The sequence below is a fragment of the Culex quinquefasciatus genome, chromosome 2 (assembly GCF_015732765.1).
Source record: "Culex quinquefasciatus strain JHB chromosome 2, VPISU_Cqui_1.0_pri_paternal, whole genome shotgun sequence".
NCBI lineage: Eukaryota > Metazoa > Arthropoda > Insecta > Diptera > Culicidae > Culex > Culex quinquefasciatus.
This window is the reverse complement of record NC_051862.1, coordinates 94,784,341-94,803,166: the sequence shown is the minus strand read 5'-3', so window position 1 is coordinate 94,803,166 and position 18,826 is coordinate 94,784,341. Positions and strand designations below refer to the sequence as shown.

At 37.0% G+C, this 18,826-nt stretch overlaps 1 protein-coding gene across 1 annotated transcript; it reads left to right on the top strand.

The window, feature by feature from the left end:
• Window positions 1-1,042: 1,042 nt before the first annotated feature.
• LOC6036872 (synaptic vesicle glycoprotein 2B) lies at window positions 1,043-18,316 on the top strand. The gene is made up of 5 exons (XM_038254317.1): window positions 1,043-1,835; window positions 15,844-16,000; window positions 16,063-16,591; window positions 16,655-17,623; window positions 17,741-18,316. Exons 2-5 carry the CDS (start codon window positions 15,964-15,966, stop codon window positions 17,922-17,924), a joined length of 1,719 nt encoding a protein of 572 aa, XP_038110245.1. The 5' UTR covers window positions 1,043-1,835; window positions 15,844-15,963; the 3' UTR covers window positions 17,925-18,316.
• Window positions 18,317-18,826: the final 510 nt, after the last annotated feature.

Sequence of the window (18,826 nt, the reverse complement as noted above, 5' to 3'; positions counted from 1 at the left end):
CAGTAAAATCAGTGCAGATTTTACGATTTTGTATGAAAAATAACACTTCGGAGTTTTTTTGAAAGGGTCAATAAACCAAATTTCCATTTTTGCTTATTGGGAGTTTTGAAACTGCCTTGAGTCAGGGTATTAAAACACCCGAAAAAAACTGAAAATATTGGACCTTTAAAATTACAGACTTATTTTGAAATAAAAATAACAATGTTCGTCTTTATTTTCTGTAAAATCTTTGTACCTTGGCTCTGATCAAGTCAGAGCAGCCAACATTTCTTTTAATGTCAGCAAGCAAAGATTCCAAATAAAACTTGCGTTGGCTTTTTCCATTTTTGACAAAATCGAGATCTTTGGTAATTAACTTATAGGTCTTGTTTAAAAAAAATCAACATTATTTAATAGGGGAAATAATTTTTTGTTTTATGCCTACAAAGTGTGCCAAGCTTTTATAAATAATAACAATCAAAACAAGTTTTTTCTTAATGTTTGTCAAACGGAAATTACTCGCTAACTTAAGTTATAATATTCCATGAAAGCAATATTTACTGCTTCACAAAATATGCAAAACGCCTTCTGAGAGTCAAAGTTCTGATGAGCTGCACATAGAAATATGATTAAAATGGGTTTATTGCCGTACATCCCACAGTTCGGGGTGTCAGAACTATCTTCTTACTTCTACTACTAGTCGATCGCGTACTTTACTTGGCGCGATCGCGTGCTCTGGTGAAAACATCTCTTCCGTATTTGTAGTCTAGCTAGCCGGGAAAATCTGTTCCTCCGGCTTATCTCAGCAGCGTTTTTTTCTCTCCCTCGTTCTTGTTCACTCTCCTCTCTCGGAGTAGAGTACAATCTGCTCGATATTCTTGTACACACAGAGCGCAGCCGTTGATCGTCGTCCAGTAAGGTGCAAGTCCCTCCGACGGTTATGATAATGTGATAATAAAGAGAAAAAATAATAACACAGAACTGGAAAACGGTTGGGTAGGAGTGTAGTATAGGAGAGAATGGCAATTCATATGTTTGTTGTTATTATTGATTCAGTTCAGTTTAGTAGATCCATTCATCGAGCCAACATCTCGGCAGCAGTAGTAGCTCAGCTCTCGGCACTAGGTTCAAGGATAAAAAGCTTAGCAGTGTTTAGTAGATGAGTTCGTTATTTTTTTATTATTATTTCGGAAAGCTTCTTCCCCCTCTACTACATTGTTGTGGTCGCTTACTATAGCTGATACCTTCTGCAACTGAGAGTATTCCAGTGAAAACGAACGTTTGATTGATCGTGTGAATTGTGTGCATCGTCATCGCCAAGTGATAAAGATACAAATCGCATCGGAGAACCTTCACCCTTGGGACGTTTATGTGGCTTCACCCTGTTATCTGACCTATGCGATCACCTATGCAAATGACTAAGAAAAGCAGTTAGTGTTTGTCCGTACGAGAGATTACAGCATCCGAGGAAGGAAAATATTTGCCAACCATCCCTCCATCCCTATCAGACAGAGAGACAACACACACAACAAGCCAGCACAAGCCCACCCAAATCCGAATCCCAAATTCAAAGAGGCTCAGTGTTAATGTTAACGTCCAAACCGATCCGTCAACCGTCGTCGTCGGCAGTCACGTTGTTGCGGACTTTGGAATCGATTAGGACTAATAAGTTGCACCGCCATAATAGTGTTAAGTGGTGAAAGTGAGTCTTTTTAAAAAAAGTAGCACGCGGCAAACCTCCCCAAGCAGCAGATTTGGAAGAAAAAGGGCAAACATAACTTGCTAAAATTTTGCAGATAGTGACTCACAAAGTGGTCACAGTCACTGTTGGCGAATAGCTGGTTTGCGCATTTAGGGTAAGTGAGTTTCGAGGCGATTATGAAGGAGCAAGTCAAAGGAGTGTAAAAATTGGTTCTGAGTATCACGAATGCTTCAAATAAGTTCATTGACACTGATTTACGGCGCCTCAAACAGCTGATGAGTCGTTTAAATTTAGAAAATAGTTCACTACATTGTAATCAAGTGCGGTTACTTTGTCTTCAAACAGTGACAGTGAAATGAATGAACTAGAAAATGAACTAGAATAGATCAGGTGAGAGTAGTAATTGGATTTGCCAAAGTTCCCCCTCTCTTTTGATAGGTGGTTGTGATGTTTTGGAACAAAATAATCTGTAGTGAGTTAAATACTCCGAGATCCCTCATGGTATTCCCAAATTATTTTAATGAAATTTATTATCATCAACGTTCGAAGATATAAATGTTATTTCCTGACAACATTTTGAAAAAATGCTTCCACAAGTAGTTTTGAAAAGAATCCTGCAGGTGTTGATACTTAATGGTAACGATTTTCCTATTGCTATTAAACTTATGAATAGGAATAGGTGAATGATTGTACAACACATTTTATAAATTTCGAGACAGATATGATTTCAAACAAAAAATCCTTCAGCACTTTCTAGAAGAGTACAACTGGCACATGCTGATATTTCATAAACTTAATTTACCTCTCTACAACCAAACTTCGCCTCTAGACTGGCTTCGATCTAAAAATTCGGCAAAAATCAATTTTTAAACTATTTTTAAATCTTTAAAAAGCATTAATAGAAGAACTCTTCAAATTTTGGAATTTTTTGAGTTGGATTTGTAATTTTATGTGACTTTATGCATGTTTTTAAAAATTTATTTTTTTAGGGGTCAACATTGGTTGTGATTTTACAATAGAGCTGGGATTTCGGATATCCGGATAACTTGCCACATCGATAATTCTATTAGAAAATGTATTAACTCATAAAAAAAAAATGTTCCTCCGGCACAAAAAAAAAAAAAACAAAGTAATTTTACAGGTAGAATAAGCCAAATACTATCACGGCGTATTTTCTGGGCAACCTTAAGGAGAAAAATAGTCATCGTTACTTTCAAAAGTGTCTTATAGGAAATTATCTCAACTTCCCAATGCTTCTAAGAGCGAAATGTTTCATCAGGAAATTTCTGAGAAATCTCAATTTTAATTAATTTGTTTTAAAGGGATTAAAACAAATTAATTAAAATTGAGATATCTTAGTCTAGGGAAATCATTCATTGGAAACTTTTAAATAACAGTCTAGGAAACTTGTCAAATAATGTGTTTCATGTGTCATTTACTCATCAAAATGTGCAGAGATAAGACAATTAACAACTTTGTAGAAGGTTGTAAACCGCTAAACATTTTGAAAATGAAGTTTTAACCGATTTTTTAATGTACATATGGGATTTATTCAGAAATTAAAATCATAAAACCGCATTAAAATATCATTTTCACAAGAACAAATAGATAATAACATAATTGTTTTGTACAAATAACACTGGTCTTCTTTGATTCAGCTTGGAATTAGCTGCTACAACCGAAATTTTTACAGGTTTGAGATTGATAGGGTATTACAAGATTTTTATGAATAAATATTCTATTTCCTTAATCAAACATTAACCAGTTGCATAGATACAAAACATGTTTGATACTCAAAATTCAACTGCAAACTACTGGTGCAGGCATTAGGAGAAATACTTTTCATTAGTATGAAATGATTGTTTTAGTTTTTTTGTATCAAATGATCAAGGAATTACCAATATTTTAGAAGTTTATAAGACTCTCATGTTAAATCTCATCTCTAAAAAAAATATTTCTTGATTTTTGCTCAAACAGTTTCGAAAAGGTTTTTGTTTGATTTTTATTGTTAAAATAATATTTAAAAAAAGTTTGTGACAGTGTTTTCAGCATTCTCAATTGGAAGACTCGAGTTTTATTGCTACTTTTAAATGCATTTTCAACAGAAAATATTTTATACAACTTTATCTTTATTTTATACTCATGAAAATATGACTTTTGAAGCTTGCAACAGTAATATGTAGTACATTTTTGATTTTAAATCATATTTGAATTTATTTTCCTGCTTAATGTTTGCTTAAGAAAATATCAAATTTATTCATTAAAATTTAATAATACCATAAACAATCACAAACCTGCCAAAGCATCGGTTGAAAAGGTAAATCAGAGCAGACACGTGATATTTGTTCACACAAAATTTAATAATCTAATTATTCTTGCAAAAAATATATTTTTACACTGTTTTATGTTTTTAATTTCTGAATAAATATCATATATTCAAAGCTCAGACAAAACATAATTTTCAAAATGTTTAGCGGTTTGCAACCTTCTACAAAGTTGTTTCTTGCCTTATTTTGCACATTTTGATGAGTAAATGACACTTGAAACACATTTTTTGATAAGTTTTCTGAACTGGTAGTACAAAATTTCAAATAAATAATAATGGAATTTGAACCAAAAAACTTAAAATAGAGATATCTCAGAAATTTCCCGATGAAACATTTCGCTCTGAGAAAGCTGAGAAAATTTCCTATAAGACACATTTGAAAGTAGCGATGACTATTTTTTCCTGAAAAGTTTGTTCTAGAAAACACGCCGTGACTATCAAAAAGAAACATAATCTAAACAAGACAAATGCATATTTAAATACTAAAAATAAAACAAGATAAGACACAAAAATCGTGAAAAAAATAATACAGAGCCTTATCTTGAAAATAATGAACAGCTTCACATTTAATGTTATGAGTATTATTTTATTATTTGCTTTTCCGTGGCACCGCAAACAGGGGTGGAATTGAAAGCTGGAGGTTAGAGATTTTGCAAAATGAAATCACGGTGGGTAAGAAGGGGATTATTATGCAACTTGCATGCACCTCGGAAATTCTTTCTGTAGGTTGTTGGGGGGACTATTCTGAGTCAGAAAAATCGATTCCCAAAAAATTCTGTCGGTGAAAACTGATTTTATCTCGATTTGAAGTTAAAAAACCTAATATATCACCTAAAGCCTCAAAAATACGTCTAAAATCTCGGTCTAACAAAGATGTAAATTTTCATCAAGATATCAATTCTTAGTTCCCAAAATATATTCCAGACACAGTACACCTTAAATCGATCCATTACTTGAGTCCCAGCGCCATCATGAGGTGTAAAATAGTGTTATTTAAAAAAATATTTTCAATTTGCTTTGGTAAATAAATTGTCATGTCGGAATTCAAAACTATTGTTGTAGCATTGTTGCAAACAAAATGAAAATCAATTTTGCAGAAAAAGTATGACATTTTATTCATTTTCTGTAAAGTTATGTCTATTTTAGTGGGAAAATAGCTGCCAACTTTCAAAATTCTTCGATATTTAACTCATTTCTGTTATAAACAGCTGCTATGATCATACTCAGTAGGATGTAAAAAAAAATACATTTCTGGAGTTTTTTTTTTTGAAAAGGTCCAATACTGGGTGCTGAACAGTGGTTCGCAAACGGCCTCAATTTTGAACTGTCAAAGTGGAACCAATTTACTGTTCGCCAAAAGTAGAGAGTATTGTTATCGATCATTAAAAAACTTTTTTTTTTTCAAGAGTGGAAAATTTGTGGCTCTTGAGGACCTGGAGTTGAAGTCAAGAAATCTCTAAAAAAAAAGAAGGCAAGATCGTAATTTATAATAATTATGAATTGAAGTTGTTTATGGAGTCGATGCGGTTGTATCCATCCAGCAGCTGTCTTAATTTTATTTTGATTCCGTTTTAAAACCTACTGAACATGTTCTTTTTTGTTGGATCAGCTTCGCTAGAATTAGCGGCGTTTTTTCACTGGACCAGGAAGAGCTGTAGGATTCCTAAATCAGCCAGGGAATTTATCTAGGACATCGCAGTTCTTCGCCGCAGTTCTTCGTCAACCATAAAAAAGTAAAACCTCTTCTAAGCGATCCAAACTTAAAAACACACAATTTTTCATCCAAAAATGTCAAAAACTAGACAAAATAAGACATTTACTATTGATTATAAAACAGCTCATATACCAGTAAGAAAAAAGTCATGCTTGTGCTTGAACAGCCTCCTGCTTTGTAGTTGTAAACAAAGTGGGATCATTCGAAAAACACGTTATGCATTCGCTCTATTCATCACCCAGGTCCAATAAACCAAATTTCCAGTTTTTGCTTTTTGGGTGTTTTTAAAACCGCCTTGAGTCAGGGTATTAAAACACCCGAAAAGCAAAAACTGAAAATTTGGTTTATTGGACCTTTCAAAAAAAAAAAAAACTCTAGATTTTGGCGGTCATTCAGGGGCTGGTAACGGTGGGCATACTATAAGCTTGATTGAGTTTAACAGGAGCTGGTGCTTTGCATTTGAATTTTTGATGGGATTTAACCCGTAAAAAACTTTTTTTTCCAAAAATGTAGAGTTTTTAGTCACTCACTGAAGTCTTTATTTGCATCATCATTGGCGAGTAGAACAGATCCTTGCGCATGTAAAATAGTCTTGAAATTCAGCCTATTGATTAAAAACCCACTTTTACTAGTGAAATATGGACTAAAAAACTAAAAATTACAGGTCTGACTGAAAAGTTGGATTTTGAACCCTATTGACAAATTACAGCCGAAATCTTTCGTGTTTGTGGGTGATCCAAATATGTGGGATGACTGTATCTTAATATTTCCGTTTTGGGGAACTTTATAAAGGCCAATGCTATAAAAATATTGCACTAATCACTTTTTTTTATTGTTTTTTTTTAAACCAATATATTTCAACAAATCAATTGTTTTAAAGTGATACTTTTGACTCATCAAAAATTGGAAAACAAACGAGAGCAAGTCACGCTGATCGATTAACACCCTGCTGGCAATGTTTCACACGAGCAAAGCTCACGTCTTTCTGTTTTTTTCTTGTCTATTGCAAATATTGGCCATGGCAGCATGTGACCAATTGCAAATTGTCAGATGACTAACGCTCGTGATAACTAAAGTTAAATTTATGACCAAGACATATATTTAGAAAGTACCAGCAATGGAATATTTTCCTATCAATTTAATTTTGACAAAATTTGAATGAATTTATATACAGAAGAACAAATCAAGAAAAATATGATGCTCTAATTTAATCTGTTCTGGCCTTTACATGAGTTTTGTGGATTAAATCACTGTTGCGACGTAAATATCTAGAACAGAAAAGAACAATTTGCGAAGATCATTCGGTCCAGACTAATCACTGTTTAGTCTTCATTTGTAGAAAATTACCAATTATCATTTCCGGCAATTGCTTGCTTTCTCTGACAATCTTTTGATTCGATCGTACCTTGTGCAGAGTAGCTCGCCAGTTATTGCACGGGCTCCTTAGATTCTCTAACGGAATGAATTGCGCCTGTACTGCACTCAATCTCAATTGGCAAATTACCCCACCAAACAATGCCCAGAATTTCTCTCGATTGTTCCGCGAGAGCTTCCCTGTACAATGCTCATCCAATCACGCAAAGATGGCTAATTCAATGGTTTAATTATATCCTATGAATGAGCACTTGTGGCAAGCTTTCATCGACAAATTGAGTGCGTAGGCGGCGGCAGCAGCTCAAACGAACCGGCTAAAACTAGCATACAACCTAATCAACGTGGGGCAAATCTGCATGCTGTCGGCGCGACAAGGTCAAGTTTGCGCAGCGGAACTACTATTTTACTACTTCATTGCACTTGATATTGTTTTTTTTTTGTTGCTGGGTCGTTGTTGCAACAGGGTGTGAGATTGTATTTTTAGACCGCCTGGGTTGAGCTTAGGTTTAGACACCAGAACCGGTGCCACCGGTTGGTCGGCGGTGATAAAAGACAGCAAAACTTTCATACAACAATGCTAATTTTGTGTGTGTGTTTTTTTTGCGTGTACAGTCATCTCACATATTCGGAACGGTTTCCAGATCGGCTAATGTTCAAAAAATCATAGCAAATCGAACATTGAACTTAATGATTCGCTTTTACCTTCATTTGAAAGCTTTTCATGCGATCTTTTGAATGCTGTATCGAACATCTGAAAATTTTAACTATTATATGAAGTTTTTGAAGAATTACTTTGACCCTTGAAATCCACAAATTCGGAACACTTTTTTCTTACGAGTGTAAACAAACTTTGGATCTCTCCAGGAGTACATATTTATTACCAAATAATGACTTCACACACTGAAACCAATGAAACTCAAGCTTAGTGATGTTTTATACATGGTTTGATAACTTTTTTTTTGTGAAAATATCAGTTAAATTCTGGTGTTCCACAATTGTGGGAGGTACAATAACATCCCACAATTATGAAACAGGCCATTTGGAGGCAGTGTTTTGCTGCTCTGGACAAAATAGTCTTGAAATGAAGTTTTTTTTCAAAAAGTATTACTTTTACTAGTGAAATAGCAAGATAATGTCCAAATGAAGGTTCTAAAAATAGTAGGGTCGACAGAAAAGCTACTTTTGGCATGCTATTGACAAATTATCATAAAAGTGTTCCGAATTTGTGGGTGTTCCGAATATGTGGGATGACTGTACTGTAATGTAAACCCGTTCTTAGAGGCAGTGATATGATAAAGTTGAAACATTGTTGAGCTATAAATTTGCATGAGTGCAATTCCGGCAACGCCCCAGAAGCTATAAATTCTAACGGCAAATCAGGTGTGTGTGTGTGTGTGCAACCAACCAAACGGGACCACGCGGTCGCTTCTTACAAATTGAGTTGTTTCCATGTATTTTTAGATCTACATTCTATACATGCAAATAACTCGCATAGGCATTTGGAAGGTGTTAGCTCTGCCGAGCTTCGGTGACCCATTTCTACGCTGGCTAGCCGAGCGCGAGGTCCCTCAGCTTTTATCGACAAGCCCCGCCCTGAAGAACATTTGAACCAATCGGGTTCAAACGTTATTTAGAACTTCCGAACCCTTGTCAAATGGACAAGGACCCAGCGCGTATATAGTTTGATAGTAACAGTATTCCTAATTCCAGACGTCGCTCACCAAGCCGTGATGGCCTAGTGGTTAGCATTTTTGCTTACCAATCCAAAGGACGGGGGATCGAACCCCGACTCGGGCGACTTTGATTTTTCGTTCATGTTCAGAGTTTCAAGATTTATAATTCCTATACTTTCTCGTTGGGAGCAGATGGGAATCGAACCCAGGACCATTCGCTTAGAAAGCGAACACCGTAACCAGTCAGCCACGGCCGCTCCTAAATTCTAACGGCAAATCAGGTCAAGTGAAATTCTTTTACCTCCTAATGGGTCTGGTTTTGTCATAAACCGTCTCAAAGCAGAAACTAATGACTGTGAAGAATTTCTTCCTGGTTAGAGCGTCCAATTTCCCGGGGTCACAAAATTCTTGGAAAACGAAATTTGAAATTTAACGTAAACTATTCTGATCTTGTTTCTGATTAATATTTTTCAACAGAATTGTGTAGAGCAGCAACTTTATTGTCAAAATGAGTGTAAGGATCAATTAATGGTAACAATAAAATTGCTCTAAAGACAAATTTAGTCTTGGTTTCTATAAAGCTGAAATGGAAAAAAAAACATGCAGAAATAATGTTGTAATGTTGTGTGTGATGAAATAGGAATAGCGTTATTTTTGTTGCCCAACAAATCGTGCTTTCCATTTCATTATAGCACAAAACTTTTGAGCAATTCCAGCTCAAATCAGGAATTTTTCTGGTACTTTTGTACCCGACCCTTTCCGATTTCAATGAAACTTTGAAGACATATTATCCTAGGCCTATATAAGCCATTTTTGTGTATATGAAGCCAATAGTACTCGAAAATAACATTTTTGCAATTCCGTCGTGAAACTACTTACTTTTCCTGTCATTCTTGATCGACGAAATAGCCTACTTTTCTGTACCAAAAATAACATAATCGAACAGCAACACTTTTCAAAATAAATGCTGAAAAGTTCTACTTTTCAGCACTCAAATGGGTGCTGAAAAGTTGAACTTTTCAGCACTTGTTTCGAAAAGAAACACTTTTCAACATTTTTTTGATTTACACGTTTTATAGACAGAATACATGAAAATTTGACTTAAAATTTCACTCAATGGGTGTTTTTCGGAATTTCAAAAAATGTTGTATGGAACTCGTTGCAAAACTTGATTTTTTCAGCACTCGTCGTATTTATCCAACTCGGTGAACCTCGTTGGATAAATGTACGACTCGTGCTGAAAAAATCCTCTTTTTGCAACTTGTTGCATAAACTACTATTGAGGAGGGCGTAAGATATTTAAATATTTTTGTATTTCGTTATTTAAAAATTACTGTATCTCAAAGCCGTTGCGTCGTATCAAAAAGTTGTCAAAGACAAACTTGTAGGAAATTGGACGGGCTTTCTGAAAAAAATACACTGAAACAAATATACACGCCACATCTATGAAATTTTTTGATTTTTAAGTCTAAAACATAAATTTAAAGGTGATGTCATGATTTTTTTTCGTTCAAAATGTTTGAGGAAATAGCCTAAAATGTTACTAAAAGACTGACGAAAAATGCAGGATGGTTTGTCTCTCCTAAAAAAATTCAAAAATCATTTACTAAAACTGTTTTTTTGAAAAGTGATCAAAACGTCAAAATTTTTAAAAATCAGTAGTGGGAATCGATTCTCCAGACAACTTTACATAAAAGTCTCCATATTGACCATTGTCCTATGTCCAATCCGTGGGAAGATTCATCGGTTTTAAAAATAAAAATGTTGAAAAAAAGGGGTTTTTGTGGTTTTTGGAAATTTCTATATGAAAGACTTGGTTTTTCAGTCTCGTAAATATTTTTACCGGAAAGCTCGTCCAATTTCCCATAAGTTTGCCTTTGACAGCTTTTTGATTCATATCGTTTTTATATTTACGTAAGCAAATTTACTATCCTAGTTTCTACCACACTGAAAAAAATATTCTATTTTCAGTTATTAGCAATGCAATTAAGCTTATATCTGTAAGCCCTTACATCCAATTGAAATGCTGTCAGAGGCAAACTTATGGGAAATTGGACGAGCTTTCCAGTAAAAATATTTACGAGTCTGAAAAACCAAGTCTGTCACATAGAAATTGCCAAAAACCACCAAAAAACCCATTTTTCAACATTTTTATTTTTAAAACCGCTGTATATTCCCACGGATTGGACATAGGACAATGGTCAATATGGAGACTTTTATGTAAAATTGTCTGGAGAATCGATTCCCACTACTGATTTTTTAAAATTTTTACGTTTAGACCACTTTTCAAAAGAACAGTTTTAGTAAATGATTTTTGTATTTTTTTTAGGAGAGACATACCATCCTGCATTTTTCGTCAGTCTTTTGGTAACATTTTAGGCTATTTCCTCAAAAATTTTGAGCGAAGAAAAATCGTGACATCACCTTTAAATTTAAGTTTCAGACTTAAAAACCAAAAAATCTCATAGATGTGGCGTGTACTTTTGTTTCAGTGTATTTTTTTTCAGAAAGCCCGTCCAATTTCCTACAAGTTTGTCTTTGACCACTTTTTGATACGACGCAACGGCTTCGAGATACAGTAATTTTTAAATTACGAAATAAAAAATATTTAAATACCTTACGCCCTCCTCAAATGTTATTTTTGAGTACTATTGGCTCCATATACACAAAAATGGCTTATGTAAGCCTAGGATAACATGTCTACAAAGTTTCATTGAAATCGGAGAGGGTCGGGAAAATTCTTGGTTTGAGCTGGAATTGCTCTTTTGTAAACAAGAGTGTATCCCTCTCACACCTTATGCAAACTGTCATACGAGTCAAAGGGATACACTATTGTTTACAAAAGTTTTGTGCCCTTTTGAAATGTTAGGCTCCAATAAGCAAGATCTATTCTTAGTTGAAAATGCTTCAGAAATAAATACTATCTGAATCAAACCTTTACATGCAATTTACAGACAAGCTGATAAGTTCAATATGAACAGTCGGTTAAAATGAATAAAATCAAATAAGGCGTCATCCATAAAGTACGTTCGCTATTAGGGGGGGGAGGGGGGGTTATCATAGGTGTGACAAGATGTGACGAAGGGGGGTTTGCGAGACTGTGACGTCACGCTCGGTTTTTTTTTTATGATTGCATAATATGAATTCAAAATATACACAATTGAATTAAATCCTCTTTTCAAAAATGTTTTGATTACTATTATTAAGAAGTATCACATTTTAATTGATTATATAGACACATTTTTTTTTTATTCAGCTGGAACTTCAATATTTTGCAAATTCTTGCTCGATAAAAACAAATGCTTGGAAGGCAGGGTGTTCACAACAAAACTGCTATAAATGGTTTGAATTTATAAGATTCAAAGCTGTGAAAAACAGTTTTCTAGATTTTTCAATGCTTGAATTTTATGCCAGGTCTTCTAATTTTTAAAAGATACAAAGTTTTTTTTTATATCGCAATGTTTATTAAAAAAAAGGATAATTAGACAACTTATTTTTTTTTCATATTAAAATTGGCAAAAATGCCAAAATTATGAGAGTTTAAAGAAATAAAAACTGTAAAAAATCCCATCGAAAAGAAGGGGGGGAGGGTCTGGCAAAATGTGACATACTTTTTGAGGGGGGGTTCAACCTTGCGTGACAAAGTGTGACGTAGGGGGGAGGGGGGGTTAATTTTGGCCGATTTTTGCGTTGCATACTTTATGGATGACGCCTAAGATTCTCTCAAGGAAGCGTGGGACACACCACCATACGCTTCGAGATTTGGTTTATTCGTTGGGAGCACCATGCTAAGAAGGTTCTGTTCTCCAGGAACCTCTACAATGGGACATTGTATTTCCACGAATGCCCTGGACACTATTTGCCGTTGTTATAGCGCCGCAACACGCTAATTGCATATTTTTATAGGACCTTTTAAAAAAATCTGGAATGTGCTATCAAAAGTACCTCCTGATTTTTCGGGCCGACTTTGAAGGGGGTGTTTATCACAATATGAACAAAAATATTTGTAACACTCCTCCAACTGCACCACGATGATCAACTCTCCTAACCATTGGAATTTGTTTCAAAAATATAAACAAATCTGTTTCACGTTTCCGCCAGTACACACACCATCTAGGAAACCAGAGTTGATGTGAAAAATCTCGCAGCTGAAATTCCAAACGATAGCTGCGCGTTCTCGATACCGACCAACCACAACAAAATCAGCAACAACAAATAGCGGAACAATGCACGAAATGCATTGCCCATCACCACCGCGCCCCCGCTTGTACGTTCATTGAAATCCATTAAACAGCCCTACGACGCCGACGCTGTCAGCGAGTTCAGCTTACCATGCGACGCCACGTCTCGTCTATTATGACCGGGACTGCAGCAGCAGAACATTGCGAGCATGCCACCGAAGAAAATCAATTGTTACACCCTGCAGTTCGAAGTCATGGTTGAAGGTGGGGGAGTTTCGAAAAAAAATAATAACTATTAAAAATATTTTAAATTGTCATAAAAAAATCGAAAAATTACAACAAAGGAAAATAACTACAATGAATACTGGTTAATTGACTTAACTTTCATAAACAACACTCCCCATGACTTTCAGCGGACACGTGAACTGCCAACGTTGCCGGTCGACGGCTCAGAATAATGGGCACAAAATATGGCGCAACAAATCTAAGCTTGACGCGTCATTCAAACAAGTGGTGCGCACAATCGGTCACTGCAAAAATTCATTCATCGATTCGCGCCACCTGTTTACCCTTCGGGACTTCTGGCTGGAACACACAATACGTGACCCTTGATTCGTTTCAGCTGGTTTGTCTTCACGGAATGTTACGTAGAACACTAAGTCACACAACTTAACCTCTAATCTACAAAAATACAGCGTAATTCTAACCATTTCCGTGCTCGGCCAAACAAAGTTGTAAAATCTAGTTTTTATCACGCAAAACGTTGATTCGGCTGAGTTCAATGCTAAAGATTCACACCGGTTCAACATTTCCCGCCATTTTAAACTCCCAATAAAAAAACAATAAAACAAATCGAATCCCAGCAGCCCGAGCCGATTCGGAAGCGTCGCGACGCTCTGTCTGAGGTGGGGCGCCATCAGGGGAAGATTTTCCATCAGAGATGGCGAAGCCATGCTGACAGGTAACTTTGATGGAGAAACATGGTCGATTACCGTTGCAAATGGTGGTGCCGATGCCCTCTCGAAGGTCGGATCACAGGTTCATTTATCCACTAGTTTGCTTCGTTGTTTGCTCAGGAATCATTAGATTTAATTTGATTTTAATTGAAGTTTCAGTAATTACATCAAGCTAGATTTCAAATGATGGATTATTAATTTGATTTGCTTCGCCAAACAGATAATCTCAATCAATTGCTCTAGTTTTCCGATCATGAAAATTCATGAGACTTACGTCACGTAACGTAATTGTAAAACGATTTTTTTTACAAATAGACAAGGTTTGTGTAATTCAAACAGAGGATAATAGTGAAATCGATGAAAAGCTCAACTTTTTAGTACATATTTCGAAAAGTATTTTTTTTTTTTTTGACACTGCTTTGGTTTTTGAGTGTTTGGTCTTCTCAAAAACCAAAACACGGACTCCAAACTAAAATTGGGAAGCAAACGTTTAACAGAAAACTCCAAAAGTGTTTTTCAGAGTTGAAAATAATGTTGTATGAAACTCGTTGCAAAACTCAATAAAGTCATCTTTTGCGCCAAAGCACGCGATAGTGTCAAGTTTGGTTCTAAGGCCAGGAGGATAAGGCGGGAATCGAACCCGCGCCCCATAGCAACGCTAATCACTGCGCCACGAGGGCTTGACCGGACAAAGTCAATTTGTGGTCAGAAAAGTGAATATGTAGTTTTTTTTTGTGTACAGTTGGGGTGAAATAACCACTGTATGTTTAATTTTTTCATGTGAAAAAGTATCCAACATCTCAACAACTATTTTCTGATCTTTCTGATGATAACATTTTCAAAATTTAATGTTCAAGTTGTTGGCGATACGCTCTATACAATTCTTTTTTTTTTTTTTTTTTGAAAATGTCCTATAACTATTGTGTTTTATATGTTCATATGACCTATTAAAAAAACGTTACTTAATCCACCTTCAGATGGTTGGCGCCTTCCTCGCATTCATAAAGTGAATACACTACACAGCCTCAAAAAAGTGTATAAATTACACTTATTTTTATCAATATCTGAGATCCGGCCAAAAAAAGTGTATTAAAAAAACTAAAGTACTTATAACTTTTGATAGGGTTGTCAAATCTTCAATCTTTTTCGTTAGAAAGGTCTTTTGGTTACCTATCCAAAGATGGGTCGCATGATAGATCCGGACACCTTTTTCATCAAGATATTTAAGATCCGATTAAAAAAAAGTGTATAAATAACACTTAAGTGCTCATAATTTTTTATGGGGTTGTCAGATCTTCAATCTTTTGAACGCGTTGGAACGTTCTTTCAAATACATTTCTAACAATATATAGCATGACGGGTTTTCTTACAAAACCCATACTTTTTACAATTTTCCGAAGCTTAGCTAAAATCGATTTTTTAGCATAACTTTTGAAGTACTTTTCTAAACTTCATAATATTAACTAGGGTTTTGTGGGAGTCCAAGATGGATCGAATGAGACCAGAACGGCCAAAATCGGTTCGGCCAGTCCGGAGATAATCGTGTACATATTATTCGGTGCACGGACTTACATCCAGACACACGCACAGACATTTGTTCAGAATTTGATTCTGAGTCGGTAGGTATACGTGAAGGTGGGTCTACGAGGTCGAATTAAGAAGTTTATTTTTCGAGTGACTTTATAGCCTTTCCTCATTGAGGTGAGGAAGGCAAAACTGTAGAATTGTTCACAAGGGGGAAGCAGAAGGGTGGTCTGAAATTTCCTAAAAGATCTGTTCCAAAGAGTGTTTTTTGAAATCTAATTGACTAGGTAGGACCTGCCTCATCGAACTAATTTTTTTTTATCAAAAAGATCAAACTAGATTAAAACAACCTCCATCATCATCACAGGTACTAACAAAAAAAAGTAATAATTTATATTTCTCTCTCTTTTATAGAATCTCGTCAAAAACTCTCGTGTGTGGAGCAGCGTGGTTAGGAGCTTTCTTTTCTGATTGACCTTTTTCCTATTCTTACCGGAAGGACAGCGCACAAAAACCAGCCCTTTTCTACATAGGATGGTAGAAAGTGAAACCGATACCAACAATTCAAAGTGTAAGTTCAAAGGTTCAATGGTATAAACTTTTAGAAACTAATTTTGTAAACAATGCCTTCAGATACCAATGTAAGAGACGATCGAGTAGCAAACGGCGTCGGCACAAAGGAGCTCCCGGTTGCGATTCCGGTGGACTTGAACGGTGGCAGCAAGCAAACTGGCCTGCAGATCGTCCCCTCGAAGCAACAGCAGGACAAAGCGTCGCTCGATCCCGAGCGGGGCTTCGCCAGCAAGGCTGACTTCGAGCATGCGATAGAGCTCACTGGTTATGGCAGATTTCACTACATCCTACTAGCAATATGTGGTCTCGTAAGCACCAGCGAGGAGATGGACGTCATTTCGATGTCCTTCATCCTGCCGTCGGCGCAGTGCGACCTCGACCTGAATACTCAATCGAAAGGATGGCTAAATTCGATTATCTTCATTGGCATGATGGTTGGAGCTTATGTCTGGGGAAGCGTTGCCGACTCGCTGGGTAGAAAGAAGGTCCTCATCGTCATCTCGATCATGAATGCCCTCTGCATTGTCGCTTCCTCATTCTCGCAGAACTACGAAACGTTCATGGTGTTTCGCTTCCTCAACGGTGCCGCGTAAGTTGGTCTTGCTCTGTTCAACCAAAGATCAGTTTATTAAAGAATTTTACTCTTTTACAGCTTGGGAGGTAGTGGACCAGTCATTTGGTCCTACTTTGCCGAGTTTCAACCGAAAGCCAAGCGTGGCTCCATGCTTAGCTTCATGGCTGCCTTCTGGACCATTGGTAACCTGTTGGTAGCCGGGCTGGCCTGGTTGATCATTCCAGCGAACATTGGTTTCACCACCGCAGCCTTCACCTTCAACTCGTGGCGTATTTTCCTGATGGTTTGCTCGATACCTTCCTTCATCGTGGCCGGCCTGCTCCTCTATCTACCAGAATCTCCCAAGTTTTTGCTTTCCCAAGGCAAAATGGAGGACGCCCTGGCCATCTTCCGCGGTATCTACGTCACCAACACTGGCAAATCGGCGGACAACTACCCGGTAAAGGAGCTGATTATCGACGAAAAGCTCAAGAGTGAGCTTGAAGACGTGAAGAAACCGATCAAGAACAAGTACAAACGAATGCTGTTCAACATCATGGACAACAGCAAGCAACTTTTCATGTCGCCGATTGTGAAATTCACCACAATCTCGATCACGATCAATTTTACATTCCACATTGGCTACTACGGGCTGATGATGTGGTTCCCTGAGTTGTTTAACCGCTTCGACGAGTACACTCGAGCCCATCCGGACGTAGAAGAGGCTTCCGTGTGTCAGGTCACAGACTACGTGGTCAAAATGGGCTCCCATTCGGACACCGGCGTCTGTTCCGCAACCATTCCAAGCACAGTTTTCCTCGAATCACTGATCACGGTAGCGGCCGCCTTGCCAGCAAACGTTATCGCCGTTCTGTTCATGGACAAGCTGGGCAGAAAGTTCTTCCTCGTGTTCAGCACAATGTCCGCTGGTCTCTGCTCTGCCTCGATGTATCTCGTCACGAACAAACACCAGAACCTGGCCGTCTCAGCTATCTTCAGTGGCGTAATCTCGATGGGAAATGCTTCCCTCGATTGTCTCATTACGGAAGTCTTTCCAACGAATCTCAGGTAGGTTCCCGACGAAGCACCATCCATGCCAATCAATAACCTCCCCACTGCCCATCGGTCTCATGTCCGCACTACACTATCCTACCCCGTTACAAACTAAAATTCTTCTCCCAACAGAGCAACTGGAGTGGCCATTTCGATGGTGGCGGCCCGTCTCGGTGGTATCATCGGAAACGTAGTGATAGCAACGCTCCTAGATCTGTACTGTCCGGCGCCGACCTTCATCGTGGCGATTCTGCTGGCTGGCGGTGGCCTGATGTGCCTGTTCTTGCCCAACACCACCCGGACGGCACTTTCCTAACCGCACCACGGATAAGGCAGCGAATAATGAAAAACTAACTTAGGGAAAACCAACACAGCTTTTCTTTCTAATTTCTAACTTCTATCGCTATTCCTTCATCTTTCCTCAAAATCTATCTTATATTTTCCACAACTTGTATCATCTTTCTCTTTTGCAATCTCCAATTTTCTCAAAACAGATCTTGCAATCAAAGAATTTAAACTAGGATTAGGATATACAACTTTGAAAAAAGAAAACCATTTGTACAATGAATAGTGGTAACAACATCCAGGCGTGCAAAAAATTGACCTGAAATCTAGGTTTTTATAATAGAACATTATATATGTATACAAGTTGACTTAAACACATCGAGGAAGATTATTAAACAATAAAGTCATGCATTAAAAGTTGTACTTGGAGTATTGTTTTCTGTCAACAAAAATATCACATCTTAACAAAATTTTGAATCATTGCCTGAGCCACTTTCTACCTGCATTGATTTTTAAGTTGGAGTCTCCTTCGAGGCGGGTCTTTTGCACAACCCTAGAATTCGGAGTCGCTTTAGGTGATGGTGTCTTTCACTCTTGGGGCAATGACTGTCAATGATGGTTCTGAATTCAGGGTCACTATATGTAAAATGCTTCTACAAACAACACAAAGAAAACCATTGTTTTATTGAAACATTCTGAATCAAGATTAAAATTTTGAATGTTTTTCTAAAACAAAGATGGCCGCCAATTGGCCAATCGGGAATGATGCCTATTTGATTTGATTCAATTCGTGTAGGCAGGATTCTTGTGGGCAGCAGGCTTGGCCGAATGATTATGCTGTCCGCTTTGTAAGAGGATAATCGATTCTCATCTCGGCCCCGACCTTGGTTGTTTTTAGGCCGTTAGTCATTCCAGGTGTGGGAGTCGTCTCCC